This window comes from Carassius gibelio, chromosome B14 (genome assembly GCF_023724105.1).
Source record: "Carassius gibelio isolate Cgi1373 ecotype wild population from Czech Republic chromosome B14, carGib1.2-hapl.c, whole genome shotgun sequence".
Taxonomy (NCBI): domain Eukaryota; kingdom Metazoa; phylum Chordata; class Actinopteri; order Cypriniformes; family Cyprinidae; genus Carassius; species Carassius gibelio.
In genome coordinates this window covers 24,475,585-24,489,777 of record NC_068409.1, presented here as the reverse complement: position 1 = coordinate 24,489,777, position 14,193 = coordinate 24,475,585, and the positions used below count along the sequence as shown (strand labels likewise).

At 36.7% G+C, this 14,193-nt stretch overlaps 2 protein-coding genes across 2 annotated transcripts; one reads left to right on the top strand and one right to left on the bottom strand.

The window, feature by feature from the left end:
- Positions 1-325: 325 nt before the first annotated feature.
- LOC127971843 (cathepsin O) lies at positions 326-6,367 on the top strand. The gene is made up of 8 exons (XM_052575093.1): positions 326-596; positions 970-1,078; positions 1,159-1,298; positions 1,435-1,602; positions 2,807-2,928; positions 3,931-4,094; positions 4,475-4,567; positions 4,888-6,367. Exons 1-8 carry the CDS (start codon positions 429-431, stop codon positions 4,920-4,922), a joined length of 999 nt encoding a protein of 332 aa, XP_052431053.1. The 5' UTR covers positions 326-428; the 3' UTR covers positions 4,923-6,367.
- A 139-nt stretch (positions 6,368-6,506) lies between these two features.
- On the bottom strand, positions 6,507-12,165 carry LOC127971841 (tryptophan 2,3-dioxygenase A-like). Its single transcript, XM_052575092.1, has 12 exons — positions 12,079-12,165; positions 11,829-11,931; positions 11,439-11,529; positions 10,977-11,047; positions 9,820-9,947; positions 9,334-9,520; positions 8,992-9,099; positions 8,809-8,920; positions 8,666-8,723; positions 7,278-7,357; positions 7,020-7,110; positions 6,507-6,828 (listed from the first exon to the last, which is right to left on the bottom strand). Exons 1-12 carry the CDS (start codon positions 12,111-12,113, stop codon positions 6,669-6,671), a joined length of 1,224 nt encoding a protein of 407 aa, XP_052431052.1. The 5' UTR covers positions 12,114-12,165; the 3' UTR covers positions 6,507-6,668.
- Between the last annotated feature and the right edge of the window lie 2,028 nt (positions 12,166-14,193).

The window sequence follows — 14,193 nt, the reverse complement described above, 5'->3', positions numbered from 1 at the left end:
AAGCTGATGGTTTGTAATGTGTGCAATATTATTTGTAGTGGAAACCGTTAGAACTTCTGTTATGGTTTCTATTGTTGTTGTTTGTTTGTTTGTTTTTCAGCAGGTAAAGGAGTAACCCATGGGTACCATTGAGTGTGATCTTTAGCTTCTTGGAAAGCCTTAGGAAAACTTGCATTCGAATGTAATTAGACGCTACAGTATTAATTTCATGTTATTCAGTTTAGTGTGTATAACCTTTTCGTCTGTGATTCATTGGTGATTTATTTTCACGTTTGAAGAGTCCGTTTATCTCAGGTAATTTTTGTTCATCCGCCGCGAGAGGGCGATAGAGCCCTCTGATCTGCTGCAGGAAATAGCCGAGAGCAGAAATGAAAGTTGTTTAGGTGTACACAATTATTAACTGAACGTTTACTAATGACTCTATTTAAATGGCGTTTATTTTAACATTAGTTGCTTTGATAATTTACCATGAACTGCTCACGGGATCCAACAGCGTCGAACTAACCAGAAAAAATCTGACGGACGGAGAACGACTGAAGACGTTTCAGCGAGGACATGAAAACATTGAACACTATCAGAGACGGCTTCATTTTCAGGTACATTTAGTGTACTAACATTCATAGCTCACAAACTACAGCATTAAATACGATAAGTATGTGTTTCAAAACCCAGTGGACTGCCTTAGTAGACACTGTAGTAGCTCTAGGCGTCATAGCAAATACAGTTTAATGCGCCTTGGGTGCCTAGAAATGTTGTCTACTTAGGCAGCTTACTCGGTTTTGAGAGACAGACAATAACTAGCTGATTAAAACCATAAAGTAAATGTACAGCTACTACTTGTCTCAATATAAAATATGACTTTTGCGGAACATTATATATGTAGGCAATGCCAGTAATTTCTGTCATGTGATGTGACATATTTCCTCATCTCACCTGTTGTTCAAGGGCTCTTGTTTTGTCTGATTGTAGAACTCCCTCAAGAGACAAGCCTTTCTGAATTCAGTACTGGAGAGATCAAACCAGTCTGCACGTTACGGCATCAACCAGTTCTCAGACTTATCTCCACAGCAATTCAAAGGTGACTATATGCAGGTCATGGATGCTTACAGATGAATGCACGTTGTGTGATGTCATCTAGAATGTCTCATTTATTCTCAGATCGATATCTGACAGCCCGGACTGAGACGACTCCAAAGTTTGACCCCTCTAGGACTGGAATTCAAGTTAAGAACAGTTATCCACCCAAGTTTGATTGGAGGGACCATGGAATTGTCGGACCAGTCCGAAACCAGGAGTCGGTATGGCGTTGATATTAAGACTAGGGTTTACTTGTGATCTTTTTCCACTCATGCAAATGCTCAAAACATTTTTTTTCTTACTGTGTGTACGTAATAGTTAGGTTTACTCTGCATTTCTTCTTGCGTTTTCGTCTAGTGTGGAGGATGCTGGGCCTTCAGTGTGGTGGAGGCCATTGAAACGGTATCTGCTAAAGATGGTGGGAAACTGCAGCAGCTCAGTGTGCAGCAGGTTATAGACTGCTCTTATGAAAACGAGGGCTGCAATGGCGGATCTCCTGTTGGAGCTCTGGATTGGTTGGCACAGGTTCTGTCATCCGCTTTCTCTTTTTCTTGTGATGATATAACTGGGAGAGATTAAATAATGTTTATTGCTATTGATAATGCAATCACAGCCATAAATTTTGATGGTTTGGATATCTCTTTCCAAAATGTTTTCGACATTGATAATAATTAGAAGTTTTTATTGAGCACCAAATCGGTATATAAGATTCATTTCTGAAGGATTAACACGGAGACTAGAGAAATGGCTGCCTATCTCTCCCTCTCTCTCTCTCTCTCTCTCTCTCTCTTTGTGTATATATGTATATGTGTATATGTATATATACTGTATATGGACCATGGAAAACAAAATCAGTCACAAGAGTCAGTTTTTATTTATATACAGTTTTTTTTATTTTAATACATCATCTACTTAACAAACAATCTTTGATGTATGGTTTGTTAAGATAGGACAATATGAAATAAAACAATTTAATGTGAAAATCTGGAATCTGAGGGTGCAAAAAAAGTTTAAAGTTGTCCAAATGAAGCCCTTAGCAATGCATATTACTACTCAAAAAATGTTGATATATTTATGGTAGGAAACTTATAAAATATCTTCATGGAACATGATCTTTACTTAATATGCTAATGATTTTTAGCATAAAAGAAAAATAGATAATTTTAACCTATACAATGTTTTGTTGGCTATTGCTACAAATATACCTGTGCTACTTGGTTGGTTTTGTAGTCCAGGTTCACATATAATAATATTATTAAAATAAAAAACATTTATTTTAAATTGTGACAATATTTCACAATATTACAGTTCTTTCTTCAATTTTGATTAAACAAATCTTACAACCCCCAAACTTTTAAACCGTTTTGCAACAAAGTTTATACAGGTTATTATTATCACCCTATAATCTTTATTTTTACATTTGCAAACAAGACTCTTACAGCTGATTAAAAGCAGTAATTATGTTGGACAGATCTGTTATATGTGTTGTGAAGTGCACATTCTATGCTTTTAAATTACACCTTTTTTTGAGAAGATTCTTAATTAGTATTTTAGTAAGGGTGTTAATTCATTAGCTGGCTGCAGCAGTTTTGAGAGGGTTAAAACATGAAAGTGAAAAAAAAAAAAAAAAAAGAATTGGTCTGTTCCAGCCACAACAAGCTGCTGATCAAAGGTGTTTATCATCCCAGAAATTCCATTGGCACATTCTGTTTTGTGTATCCTTTTTCAGACCAAACTGAAGTTGGTGAATGAGGCGGAGTATCCCTTCAAAGACATGGCTGGGATCTGCCACTTCTTTCCTCAGTCTCATGCTGGAGTGACAGTGAGGAATTACTCAGCTTATGACTTCAGGTAATGGATGTAGCATGCAGATGGCTTGAGCTTTACATCAATAGTCAGCTGTGCCATTGCATTAAGTGCAGTGTAGACCTCATGTACTATTAAAACTCAAGGTTGAAGTTTGTCGGGATGTGGGCCAATGTTTTATGTTTACTCATCTGTTCTTGTCAACTCTGTTTGCAACTCAGGGTCAGGTGCTGAACGGCCACTGACTGTACACTCACAAAGCCCACGTAATGCTGGTCAAATACACAACCAAGCACTTCTGACCTGTGCTTCGTTGTCTTACATTTGTGTCAGATGTCACTCTGTCATGTTTTCTTATTAGGATGATCCATGGTTTGGTTTCAAAAATGACAGTCTTTCAAACTTTCTATTAATCTAAGAATCCTGAAAGCTATGTTTTAAAGTTAAAATGATCAACTATCAATGTTGATATTAAATAATAATAATCTTGAACACCCAAACAGCATATAAGGATGATTTCTGAGTGATGTGACTCTAAAGACTGGAGTAATGATGCTGAACATTCAGCTTTACAGGAATAAATTGAAGTTGAAAATACTGTGTATTGAAATAGAAAATAGTTATTTTAAATTGTGCAGTATTTTTGAGTTCAATTTGGAAATCAATCAAGTAATCAATTAAGTCAATCTAAGTATTGTGTGCAGAGTCCCATGGGATTGTTCCAGTTGAAGACCCTGTTCAAAAGTTTACACACCTGATTCTTTATACGTACTGTGTTGTTACCTGAATGATCCACAGCTGTGTGTTTTTTTTTTTTTTTTTTTTTTTTTTTTTTTTTGTTTAGTGATCGTTGTTCATAAGTCCCTTGTTTGTCCTGAACAGTTAAACTGCCTGCTGTTCTTCAGAAAAATCCTTCAGGTCCCACAAATCATTTGGTTTTCCAGCATTTCTGTGCATTTGAACGCTTTCCAACAATGACTGTATGATTTTGAGATCCATCTGTTCACACTGAGGACAGCATTTGACTTCAACTGTATGTTGCGGTAGTGGACAGGAGGAGGTGATGAAGAGTGTGCTGGTGGAGTCGGGTCCTCTCGTTGTCATTGTGGATGCCATCAGCTGGCAGGATTACCTGGGTGGCATCATTCAGCACCACTGCTCCAGCCACAACGCTAACCATGCTGTCCTGATCACTGGTTATGATACCACAGGTACACACACACAGACACGGGCGGTTAAACACTCTTTACTTGTGCCTCGGAGCATATAAAGGTTCAGAGCGCTGGCCTTCACGGATTACGTCCTGTCAAGGGCACAAAATTGAGCCGACACTGGCAAACACTGGCTGTGCGCCAACATCCTGATGTGTCTGCACTATAATCAGCAAGCTGTCCGCAGCATTTATCCTCTGCCATGATTTGTTTTCTCTTGTTTGTTTACTAGTTTAAATTAGGTACTTTCAGGGTAAAGTAGAGAAATGGATGCCAAAACTGTTACTGCTAGCTTTATTAATCATGTAGAATGACTTGTTATTAATCATTTACCATTTGGGGGTATATTTTCAATGATGTGTCTTCATATTTTGTTACAGGGGAAGTGCCATATTGGATAGTACGCAATTCATGGGGGACCTCGTGGGGTGACAATGGATATGCTTACGTAAGAATAGGGAATGACATGTGTGGTAAGTTTATATAGTGACCCACTTTTAATGCCTTTTTTGCCTTGTTGACAGTCACAGTGACACTCGCAATGCTGCTGTGAGGCATTGTGTGCGTTCATAAATATTCATGAAAAGTTTGGACGTTGGCAAACAGTCAGTACTGTTTGTAATGTAAAAATCGAATCATAAATGCTTAGTTGATCATCTTTAAATTCATATCAGATGATTTAGAAATGAAGTAGCGATGTTATTTTGAAGACATGACCTTGTTTGTCGGTTGCTTTGAATGACTCTGTGCAATGTCAGATGTCAATCAACAGCCAGTCTTTCTCTTTTCCCAGGTATTGCGGACAACGTTGCTGCTGTTTTTGTGTAATTGTCAATAATCTTTGTACTTCTGTGAAAAGACCGTGGCAGATCAACATTTAAAAATATCAACCTCAGGATGGAAATCATCCGGTGTTGCCGATGAGAACTGGAAAGATTCTCATGGGGATGTGGATAACAAATCCTGTTGCCTCTCCAATGCAAAGCAACGCAAGTACGCTGCTATTAGAGCTAATACACCACATTCCTAATCCCAGCCACTGTAGCCCAAAATAATCACAGTCAGAGCCGGATTCTATTTTAGTTATGCAACACACGCCGTCTAGATTTGTCCAGAAGGATGTTTTAGTCTGTAGAAAACACTGTTAGTGAATACAAGTGCTCAACTGAACACGTATTGTATTGTGACATTGCACTGATATAGGACACAAGTGAACACTGCTGCAAAAATGTGAAAATATTATTATACATGAATACTGATTACAACCCTAAGAGTTTTGAAAGAAAACATGCTTATTACTACAGTATGTACCAGATATAAAAAATGTCTGCTTTTATAAACATTTTTAACTACAATGTTTCTGTTTTACAGTTTTGCATTTGCTAATGCATTTTAAAAAGAATCAGAAATGATCACGTATAGTATATAACAATCTACAAATCTAACTCTAGCACTCTATTCTAATTCTGTTCTTAAAAGAAGCATGTCTGTTTTAGACTTGCACTCTTTTTACTAACAGCTTGTTTTATTTTAAAAAAAAGAAGAAACTAACGCTAGGCTCTAATCTTTTTTTATTCTATTTGTTTCCTTTTTTATTTATTATACAATAAAAAAAAGCAAAAACGTCCCGTAAAACTAGCTTGTTCTATTTTTTTTTCCTATTCTATCTTTTTATAATTTTTTTGTTTTCTTTTTATTATATGATTTTAAAAACCTTGCTATGTGTACTGCATTAAGCTAACTTTTGTTGATTTTGATTGCTTCTATTGTCCTCATTTGTAAGTCGCTTTGGATAAAAGCGTCTGCTAAATGTAAATATATGACCTTGGACCACAAAACCAGTCTTCAGTCGATGGGGTATATTTTTAGCAATAGCAAAAAAAAAAAAAAAAGATATTTTGTAAATGTCATACAGTAAATATATCAAAACTTAATTTCTGATTAATAATATGCATTGCTAAGAATTAATTTGGACGACTTAAAAAGCAATTTTCTCAGTTTTAGATTTCTTTGTTTTTTATTTTGCACCATCAGATTCCAGATTTTCAAATAGATGCATCTTGACCAAATATTGTCCGATCCTAATAAACCATACATCAATGGAAAGCTTATTTATTCAGCTTTCAGATACATCTATCTATACCTAAATCTCAATAAAAACAATTTGACACTTTTGTGATCCAGGGTCACATATAAACCCTATTCTATCTAAAGTTTACATTTTGACAAAAAACAGTGTCTTTTTTTTCTCAAATAAACAAGACGTTTCTCTATATGTGTGTATTTTATTTACAAAATGGAAATCAGTTTATTACATATTAAAATATATTATATTGACAGTATATACACAAGTGCATCAACAGTTTTACTGATGTAGATATTTTGTTGACACTGTTGTTAAATTGACTTTTCATATTCAAATCTTTTCAATTCATATTCTAGAACTTCTGTTAAATCAGCACAACTTTGTATCCTCTTATTCTGTCATTTAAAAAGTTTTTGGTGGCATAAATCTTGGTGATGGGAAGCGTTTTTCTTCTTCTGTATACCTCCTTTCCTCATCCCTCCATCTGTTTAGTCTGAGTCATCGCTGCTGCTGCTGCAGTAGGAGCTGTCGCAGCATTCGGCCATGTACAGGAAGCGGTGCTCACTCGGGTCCAGCTTGGGAACCCACTCTCTCGGGACCAGGAAGGTGGCCAGGTTAAACAGATCCACAAACACCTTGTAGCGATCACTGGCAAAACATACATAAGGGCTATCAATACATCCTGTTCTTGTTTTAAAGTGGTTTTTGTTTAGTAGAAGGAATATTGCTGCCAATTCACATCTTTCCAGCATTGTGTTTCACATGGATAATTCCAACAAATGCATGAATTATGAGCGTTTCATCTGAAGGCTGGGTTTGTCCCAGATTATCTGGCCTACCTGACAGTGGAGCGCAGGTACTGATAGCCTGATGAGCCACCCGTGCCGTCTTTACTGCCAATCATTCTGTGCACCATACACACATGGTTGTCTAGGGGAAAATTCCTGCTATAAATTATTCAGGAAGTAAAATTGATATGCAAGTGTTATCTTTTATTCAGTGTTGTTGACACTCCTAATAGGCTTTGCCCCACAGGGTGTTTTAGGTCAGGTTTATTTGTTGTTCTGATGCTTTGTGCTTTCAGTGGTGTCACATACATCTCCATTTTGTCATGAGGGTGTCGATGTCCATCAGAGATGTCAGGAGCTGGAAAGGAACCTGAAATCGAGGCTCCTCCCTGAGAGCAGATGGCAATAAGTTGAGTTACAAATGAGCTTTCAGAAAACCTTTTCAGGAAAAGTACCATGGTATTCTTTTGAGTGGAGTATCGTGTAAATAGTAAATAAATGGCAAGTATCATTCAGTACCATGACATATATCAAGAAGTGTCATATTAAATCTGAATTTAAAGCTATATTTATAAATATTAAGGTAATGTTTTGTAGCATCTTTCAGACAAGATAGTCAAATGTGACTTGGGTTGGTTTTCAAATATGTAAGTTTCCAACACTACAGGAATACCAATAACATGAACAGTTATCCTGGTTAATGTTAATTTCAAAATACAGTTCTACATATTTTTAACACACACACTCACACACACACGCACACACACACACACACACACACACACACACATATATATATATATATATATATATATATATATATATATATATATATATATATAAAAGGAATCCCAGGCCGTATCATGTTGACGTCAACATAAAACATTAGCATATTGTCCGCCCACTTGTTGGTCTTTTAGCGTTGGTCTGAATGCAAATGCAAGTTCATTCTTTGCCACTAAGTGCTGCTTTTTAGAGCGGTAAAATAGCGGTTTCCCTGGTAACGCTGTACACAAAGCAGCACTGGCTCACAAACGTTGCTTTATCAGCATTACAGGCATAATATAATGAAATTGAGACCAATCACCGCAGATTAGCGACAGGCAAAGAAAGGGATTGAGAAAATGAGTCGTTAAAAGAATCGTTTGGACGTCTTTGATCAAAGAAGGTACAAAAAACAAATGCATATTATAAGACAATGAATGTGTTTTTTGACCTGGCATGTATGTCGACCTGTTGTTGGGGACTCCCAAAACCAAAATATGTAATTTTCATTACATTTCCATAATAGTGGCACTTTAAATTGGTCGAAAGCGACAGTTAAAAAACGTAGCCTATATTGTTCCAAAAGATTTGTACAGTAGGAAAATTATGTTCTTTTGAACTTTCATCAAAGAACCCTGAGAATTATTTCACAATTGATGATAAGACATGTTTCTTGGAAGAACAGATCAGTATTAGAAAGATTTCTGAAGGATCATGACACTGAAGACTGGAGAAATGGCTGATGGCTATATATTTAAATAGAAAACAGTTATTTAAAATTTACAAATATTTCACAATACTACCATTATCTCTGTTCTTTTTTTTTATTTATTTTTTATTTTAAGGAAGCCTTGTTGAGTCCTAGAACAGCATGTTTGAACTGATTTGGTGATTAAATGAGCAGGTGGTCCTGCAGATAGATGTAGATGTACCTGTAGAAGTAGATCATCAGTGCTCCTTGCAGTGCTTTATAAGACAGCTTCCTCTGACCTGCACAGACAGAAGATATTCACTTGTACCAAAGGATGTGTCACTTGACACTTTATCTCTGCAGCGTCTCGAGAGCTTTGCTGACCTGTGCTTACTAAGTGATCATGTCTTTTCTCATCAAAGAGCGATAAGAAAATATCTCTCTGCTTACTGAGCTCGGCCATCATCTCCTCTTTCATCTCGGAGGCTGGTTTTTTCTATTAAGAGGAAACAAGAGTTGTCACTGACGTAAGCATGCCACAGAATTATCCAGGGATCCTCCACATACCTCTATTTTTTCCTTCTCTTTCCTGAACCCCTCAAAAATACTGCTTTCCAGTTTCCCCCAAAAATGAAAGCCATCTTCCTCCAAGCCGGGCGTTCTCTCCAGCCATTGCTGGAAAGTATTGAGAGTGCTTATGAGAAATGTTAATCGGCAGCTTGCCGTCTGTTAGATGAATCCTGACTTGATATATAAATTGGCTACATAACCTATTCCTCTCTGAATACCAATAACCTGCAATGAAATCCAGTAAGTTATGGTTCTCGCGCTGAATTTCATTGATTAATACAGTATTCATGACTTCACAGCTAATATTTCATCTTATAATGTCATTTCCCTCAGGTTTACCTCCACTAGCTGCAGCAGCGTGGGCTCCTGCTCTGAATGGAGGAGCAGCTCACTTTCCCGGTCACGGAAATTGTCCCGATAATGCCTTCTGTTGTAGGGGACCCTCTGGTTGTGTGGGACCCCAATCTTGTTTTCCAACAATCGAAACTGCAGACTCTGGAAGCCTGAAGCAGGTGAGAGATATTCCCTGTGCGCGCACACACACACACACACACACACAGAAAAACGCAGGTCAATCGAGCTAAATGCAATTATGCTAAACACTGCCATTGATTTTGATTTAACAAATTAGTGCCATCTAATGCTTGTTTACTAAGTTAGCTATCTCCAATCTCTTGAGTGTTAGCACATTTCCAACAGCAAGTTTGCACAGGAAATGTAATACTTGTTTTCAGCAGTTGTTTGGCAGTGAGACTTAAAAAAAAAAAAAAAGAAAAGAAAAAAAACTGTTAGAAATCGAATTAATGAGAAATATATCCACCTTACCTGAAGTCATAGAAGTCTAAGGCAGTCATGGTTTCCAGAACAGCGAACTGGTCAAGCAGCAATCTGAAGATCATCACAATCCTGTGGATGCGAGTGTTGACCTTGAGCATGTTTCGCTCGTCACGTACCTGAGAAAATATGAAGTACACTTAGACTCATTTCCAGCAGTCTTTATAATGTCCCTGACACATGACATTAACTAGAGAAGTGTCTTAAAGTAGACTGAAGGTGGCAGCCTCAAGCTGCAGAGCACATCCTTTCTTTGAACTGAACTACGTACATCAGAAAACTGAAGGTTTGGGCTGTTCATCTTTGTCCTGAAAGCCCCCAAACAATAAATGAACTGATTTTTTTTTAATTAGGTTTAGAAGCATGCATATGTGGCGCTTTGACAAGAATCCCAAATATCCTTAAAAAATGAGAAGTAATATAAAAAACAAAACACTAGTTTTTAAACATTTTAATAGTTGTATTCAACAATGACGAAATAATGACATTTACAAGGTTAAAAAAGATTTTTGTACCATTCTTTTGAACTTTCTATTCATCAAAGAATCCTGAAAAAAAAAATATAACTTTTTCCACGGTAATATTACGAAGCCCAACTGTTTTCAGTGTTGTTGATAATAATAATAAATGTTTCTTGAGCATAAATTGGCATATTACATTGATTAATACTGAAGACTGGAGGAATGACTGCTGGAAATTCAGCCTTTACCATAATATATATTAAAACAGAAAGCATTTATTTTCAATTTTTAATGATATTTCACAATATTACAGCTTTAGCGAACATAAGAGACTTCTTACAAAAAAATCCTACCAGCCGTACTTTTGAATGCTAATGCAGAAAAGCACAAAATAAAAGATAATCACATTCAGATAATTGCCCTGGTTCTGTCTGAATTGGTGTTTTATTTAGAGATTTTTATGAAAACCATTTATCATCTCTCGCTAATCTCTTCTTTGTGCCCTGTCAGCCTTGAACCTTCATTAGATGGAACATTCTCCTAAAAAATGGTCTTTAACCAATTTTTAATAGGTGACTTATTAAATCTTAATCGTGTTACACTGATTCAAAGCAGGCCCATTCAAGTTAGGGAGCTAAAGCTGTTAACTGCAGCTGTTCTCGAGTCTTCATGTTTGAGGATACTCACATGTCCACTGATGAAGATTTCTCTCACTGAGTCCAGCTCCCACAGAACTTGTTTAAACCACAGTTCATATGCTGCAATGCATGGAATGAGTTAATCATTTCCTCAGGTTACATGTGAAAAGTCATTACATTGCAGTGTAAATGTGCTGAGGTGCAGTGCCACTGAACTCCAAGGTCATGGAAGTTGTTACATTTCAGCGTGTATTTATTTGTGTACGTGTTATGAGCATGAGTTTGAGTAATGCTGTGGTATGCTTGATTGTGATGTTAAATCAGTTACAGAACACCGGTTTTGTTCAGCTATATGTTGTTTTTGAGTTAATCTTAGCTATTTTTGTCTGCGGTGAAACTTGTCAACTTTCAGCTTTCTTAAACAGGGAAATGTGTCGTGTTTTTGGAGCGTTCATTGGAGAGAGGCTAAGACTGATTTGCCCGAAGGCTGTTTAGCGTTTGTTTGGCTCACCTTGATGTGTGACGATGAACAGATGTTCGTCATGGATCTTGTTTCCCTTCAGCTCACTTTGAAGCACCTGAGATGTCACTATTTTATCCAGCTGGGGATGAGAGAACATTTTTTGTTTCATGGAAAGCAAGCCAAAAAAAAGTCTGAAATTACCATTTTTTAAATTAGAACATAAAACGAAGTAGTTCACTATTTGCCATTAAAATCTGAAATGCATGCATTCCCCAGTGTTAATTAATTTGGCAACTAAGGAAGAACATACAGACCATTATAATAAACTTGAGATTCCAGGGCTGCCGGCCAATTAATCATGAACTATTTTAGGAGAAGCTATGCTTTATGCTTATTAAAAATATATCATTAATAAGCATGAGCTAATGTGTAGTTTACCTGCAGATAGTCACCGTACATAATACCTCCTTTGCTGGCCTTATTAACTCCAGTCTGAGAATCATCATTCTCATCTTCTTTCAGATGCTGCTTACTGCTTGACCTGTATTTTCATCAAATGCATCAACAGCAAATAAACATTTCATTTTGTCTTCTGATTTCAGATATGGCAGAAACATGATCTTGAAGAATTGTGGCTTTGAGAGTATCATTGCATAATTTCAATGATCTAAATATGTTGAAAGCTTACACAAATTTCTTCTGAAAATAAGGACACCCACTCATGGCTGAAATATGAGACGAGCCGGATTGTTTTCTTTCCCTCCACTTCAGCAAGGCAGATCTCAAGGATGTTGAGACGGTTTATAAGGTTTCTGTCCATGCTGACTGACCAATCCCCTCCAGATCCATCCCACCTCCCTTCTGTCCATGTTCAACATACATCGTACTTTGACTTTTTCTTATCTGAGGTGAAATCGAACTGAAACAGGCAAATTGAAACAGAACTTTGACTTCATAACATTATGACCAGGGCTTTTGTACATAAACTGAACGTATGGGATCATGTCAGAGGGTTCAGATGGACCTAGGCAGTTGAATTTCAACAGCGCTCCTATATTGACTCCCAATAAAAATGACAGAATTATGTCTTATTTCTACTGGACAGTCTTTTTACAGTTTCTAGAAATGTTTATAGAACATTTTGACGTACTAGCATACTCCAATATAAACTTGAACTCATTATGTCCATTGAGTTTCAGTGTTAATTTAGCATTATGTATTCACTGTAATACTTTCTTTATATATATTAGTACTTATACTTATTTTATTTAAGTTATTTTGCAGTGCAACATTTCTAATTTTTAAGTGTATAAAGGTTTTTTTTTATCAATCATTTATATTTTATTATATTTCAGAAGTTTGAAGTTATTGATGAGAGAGGTGTGTATTATGATATATATATATATATATATATATATATATATATATATATATATATATATATATATATATATATATATATATTTATATATATATATATATTTTTTTTGTACTAGTGTTTTTCATCCCTGAAGTTTGCCGTGCTAAATTTGGTTCTGTTGCACAAAATAATAATGTTTGATATTTGATTATGTCAGTGATCTGTTATGCACAAATAAATGTACCCGCTTACACTTTCCATTGTGCTTCTGTTTTAGGGTTTTGAAGATCAGTATCCATGTGCATTGGATGCAGAAGGAACGTTTGGCAGTCAACACGAATGGTGAGTCATGCATCATTTGAATCGTTTACATTCACTGAATCATTTCCGTGGACTCATTTATGCTTGTATTCTTGGAAAATCTTGTATGAGAGAATCTGGGATGATTAAACTGTTTATGGAGCCTTAGATGATCAGTCTTTGTATAATGTGTAAATATACACGCTTTTCAGCTGAAATTGTGGGTAACAGGTGAACTCTGGCTGGCCAGAACAGATTGTGAAAGGTTATAGAGTTTGGAATGAGAGTCTGGGGATCCGATGTGTGTGTGTGTGTGTGTGTGTGTCAGAGACAGACAGCGGGCTTGTCTTTGTGTGGTAGTGTCTTGTGTCCTTGTAAACACACAGTTTGCTGATATTGAGCGGTCTTTGACAGGGATTGGGTGTCACTGTCTTCATACCTTTTGAGAAGAGTTGGCTAATCCATCAAATCTGCCACTTGGGGCATAAGCGACACAAAAACGGCTGTCGGAGACAACGCTCTACAGAAATGAGTGACCTTCATAATCCAAAGGATCCAGTTTAACTGGGTGGGAATAAGTGTTAAAATGAGTCATCCTTTTCGGAAATGTTGTTACAGGAACTTGATTGTGCATAAATGTTGCATTTGAGGGCAGTGTTAATCAGGAGCCGGGGCAGAACAGTACGGTGCATCGTGGATTAAACCAGAAAACAGAGACCATGGCTAATACGGGTGATCCATGGAAGGTTTTTCCTCACTGCATTTGCATGTCATTAGCATGCATTGCACTGAAACAACACAGTGGTGTTGGTGGCATCATCAGACCTTGCCTGGCTCACTCATGCTTACCAAATATGATGGCAATTTCCTAAAGGAAGTTCATTGTGTCTTTTAAATATATATATATTATATTATTAAAATCATTTACGCCATTATGCATTCCATCATAGGGGCCTTCATCCCAGCTTCAGTTAATTGGTTTGAGTATGGGGTTTGCTACGTGTCTCTCCAGCTCTCCAGTAGAATATATTTTGCAGCTCCAAAATGCTCAAAAGAGGGCTTTACGTAACTCCTCACTTTAAAAGTACAGCCGTGTTATGTAATCTCATGTTCTACTTTACTCTCTTGCTATAGAATTGATAA

What these genes read in the sequence shown, in the direction of transcription:
- LOC127971843 (XM_052575093.1), top strand. Translation starts at nt 429, where the DNA reads ATGGCGTTTATTTTAACATTAGTTGCTTTGATAATTTACCATGAACTG. An exon ending in CAGTCCGAAACCAGGAGTCG is followed by an intron (nt 1,299 to 1,434) that starts GTATGGCGTTGA and finishes GTTTTCGTCTAG; the next exon opens with TGTGGAGGATGCTGGGCCTT. An exon ending in AATAGGGAATGACATGTGTG is followed by an intron (nt 4,568 to 4,887) that starts GTAAGTTTATAT and finishes CTCTTTTCCCAG; the next exon opens with GTATTGCGGACAACGTTGCT.
- LOC127971841 (XM_052575092.1), bottom strand. Translation starts at nt 12,113, where the DNA reads ATGAGTGGGTGTCCTTATTTTCAGAAGAAATTTGT. An exon ending in TATTTTCAGAAGAAATTTGT is followed by an intron (nt 11,932 to 12,078) that starts GTAAGCTTTCAA and finishes ATGAAAATACAG; the next exon opens with GTCAAGCAGTAAGCAGCATC. An exon ending in CTGATGATCTACTTCTACAG is followed by an intron (nt 7,358 to 8,665) that starts GTACATCTACAT and finishes ATCTGCTCTCAG; the next exon opens with GGAGGAGCCTCGATTTCAGG.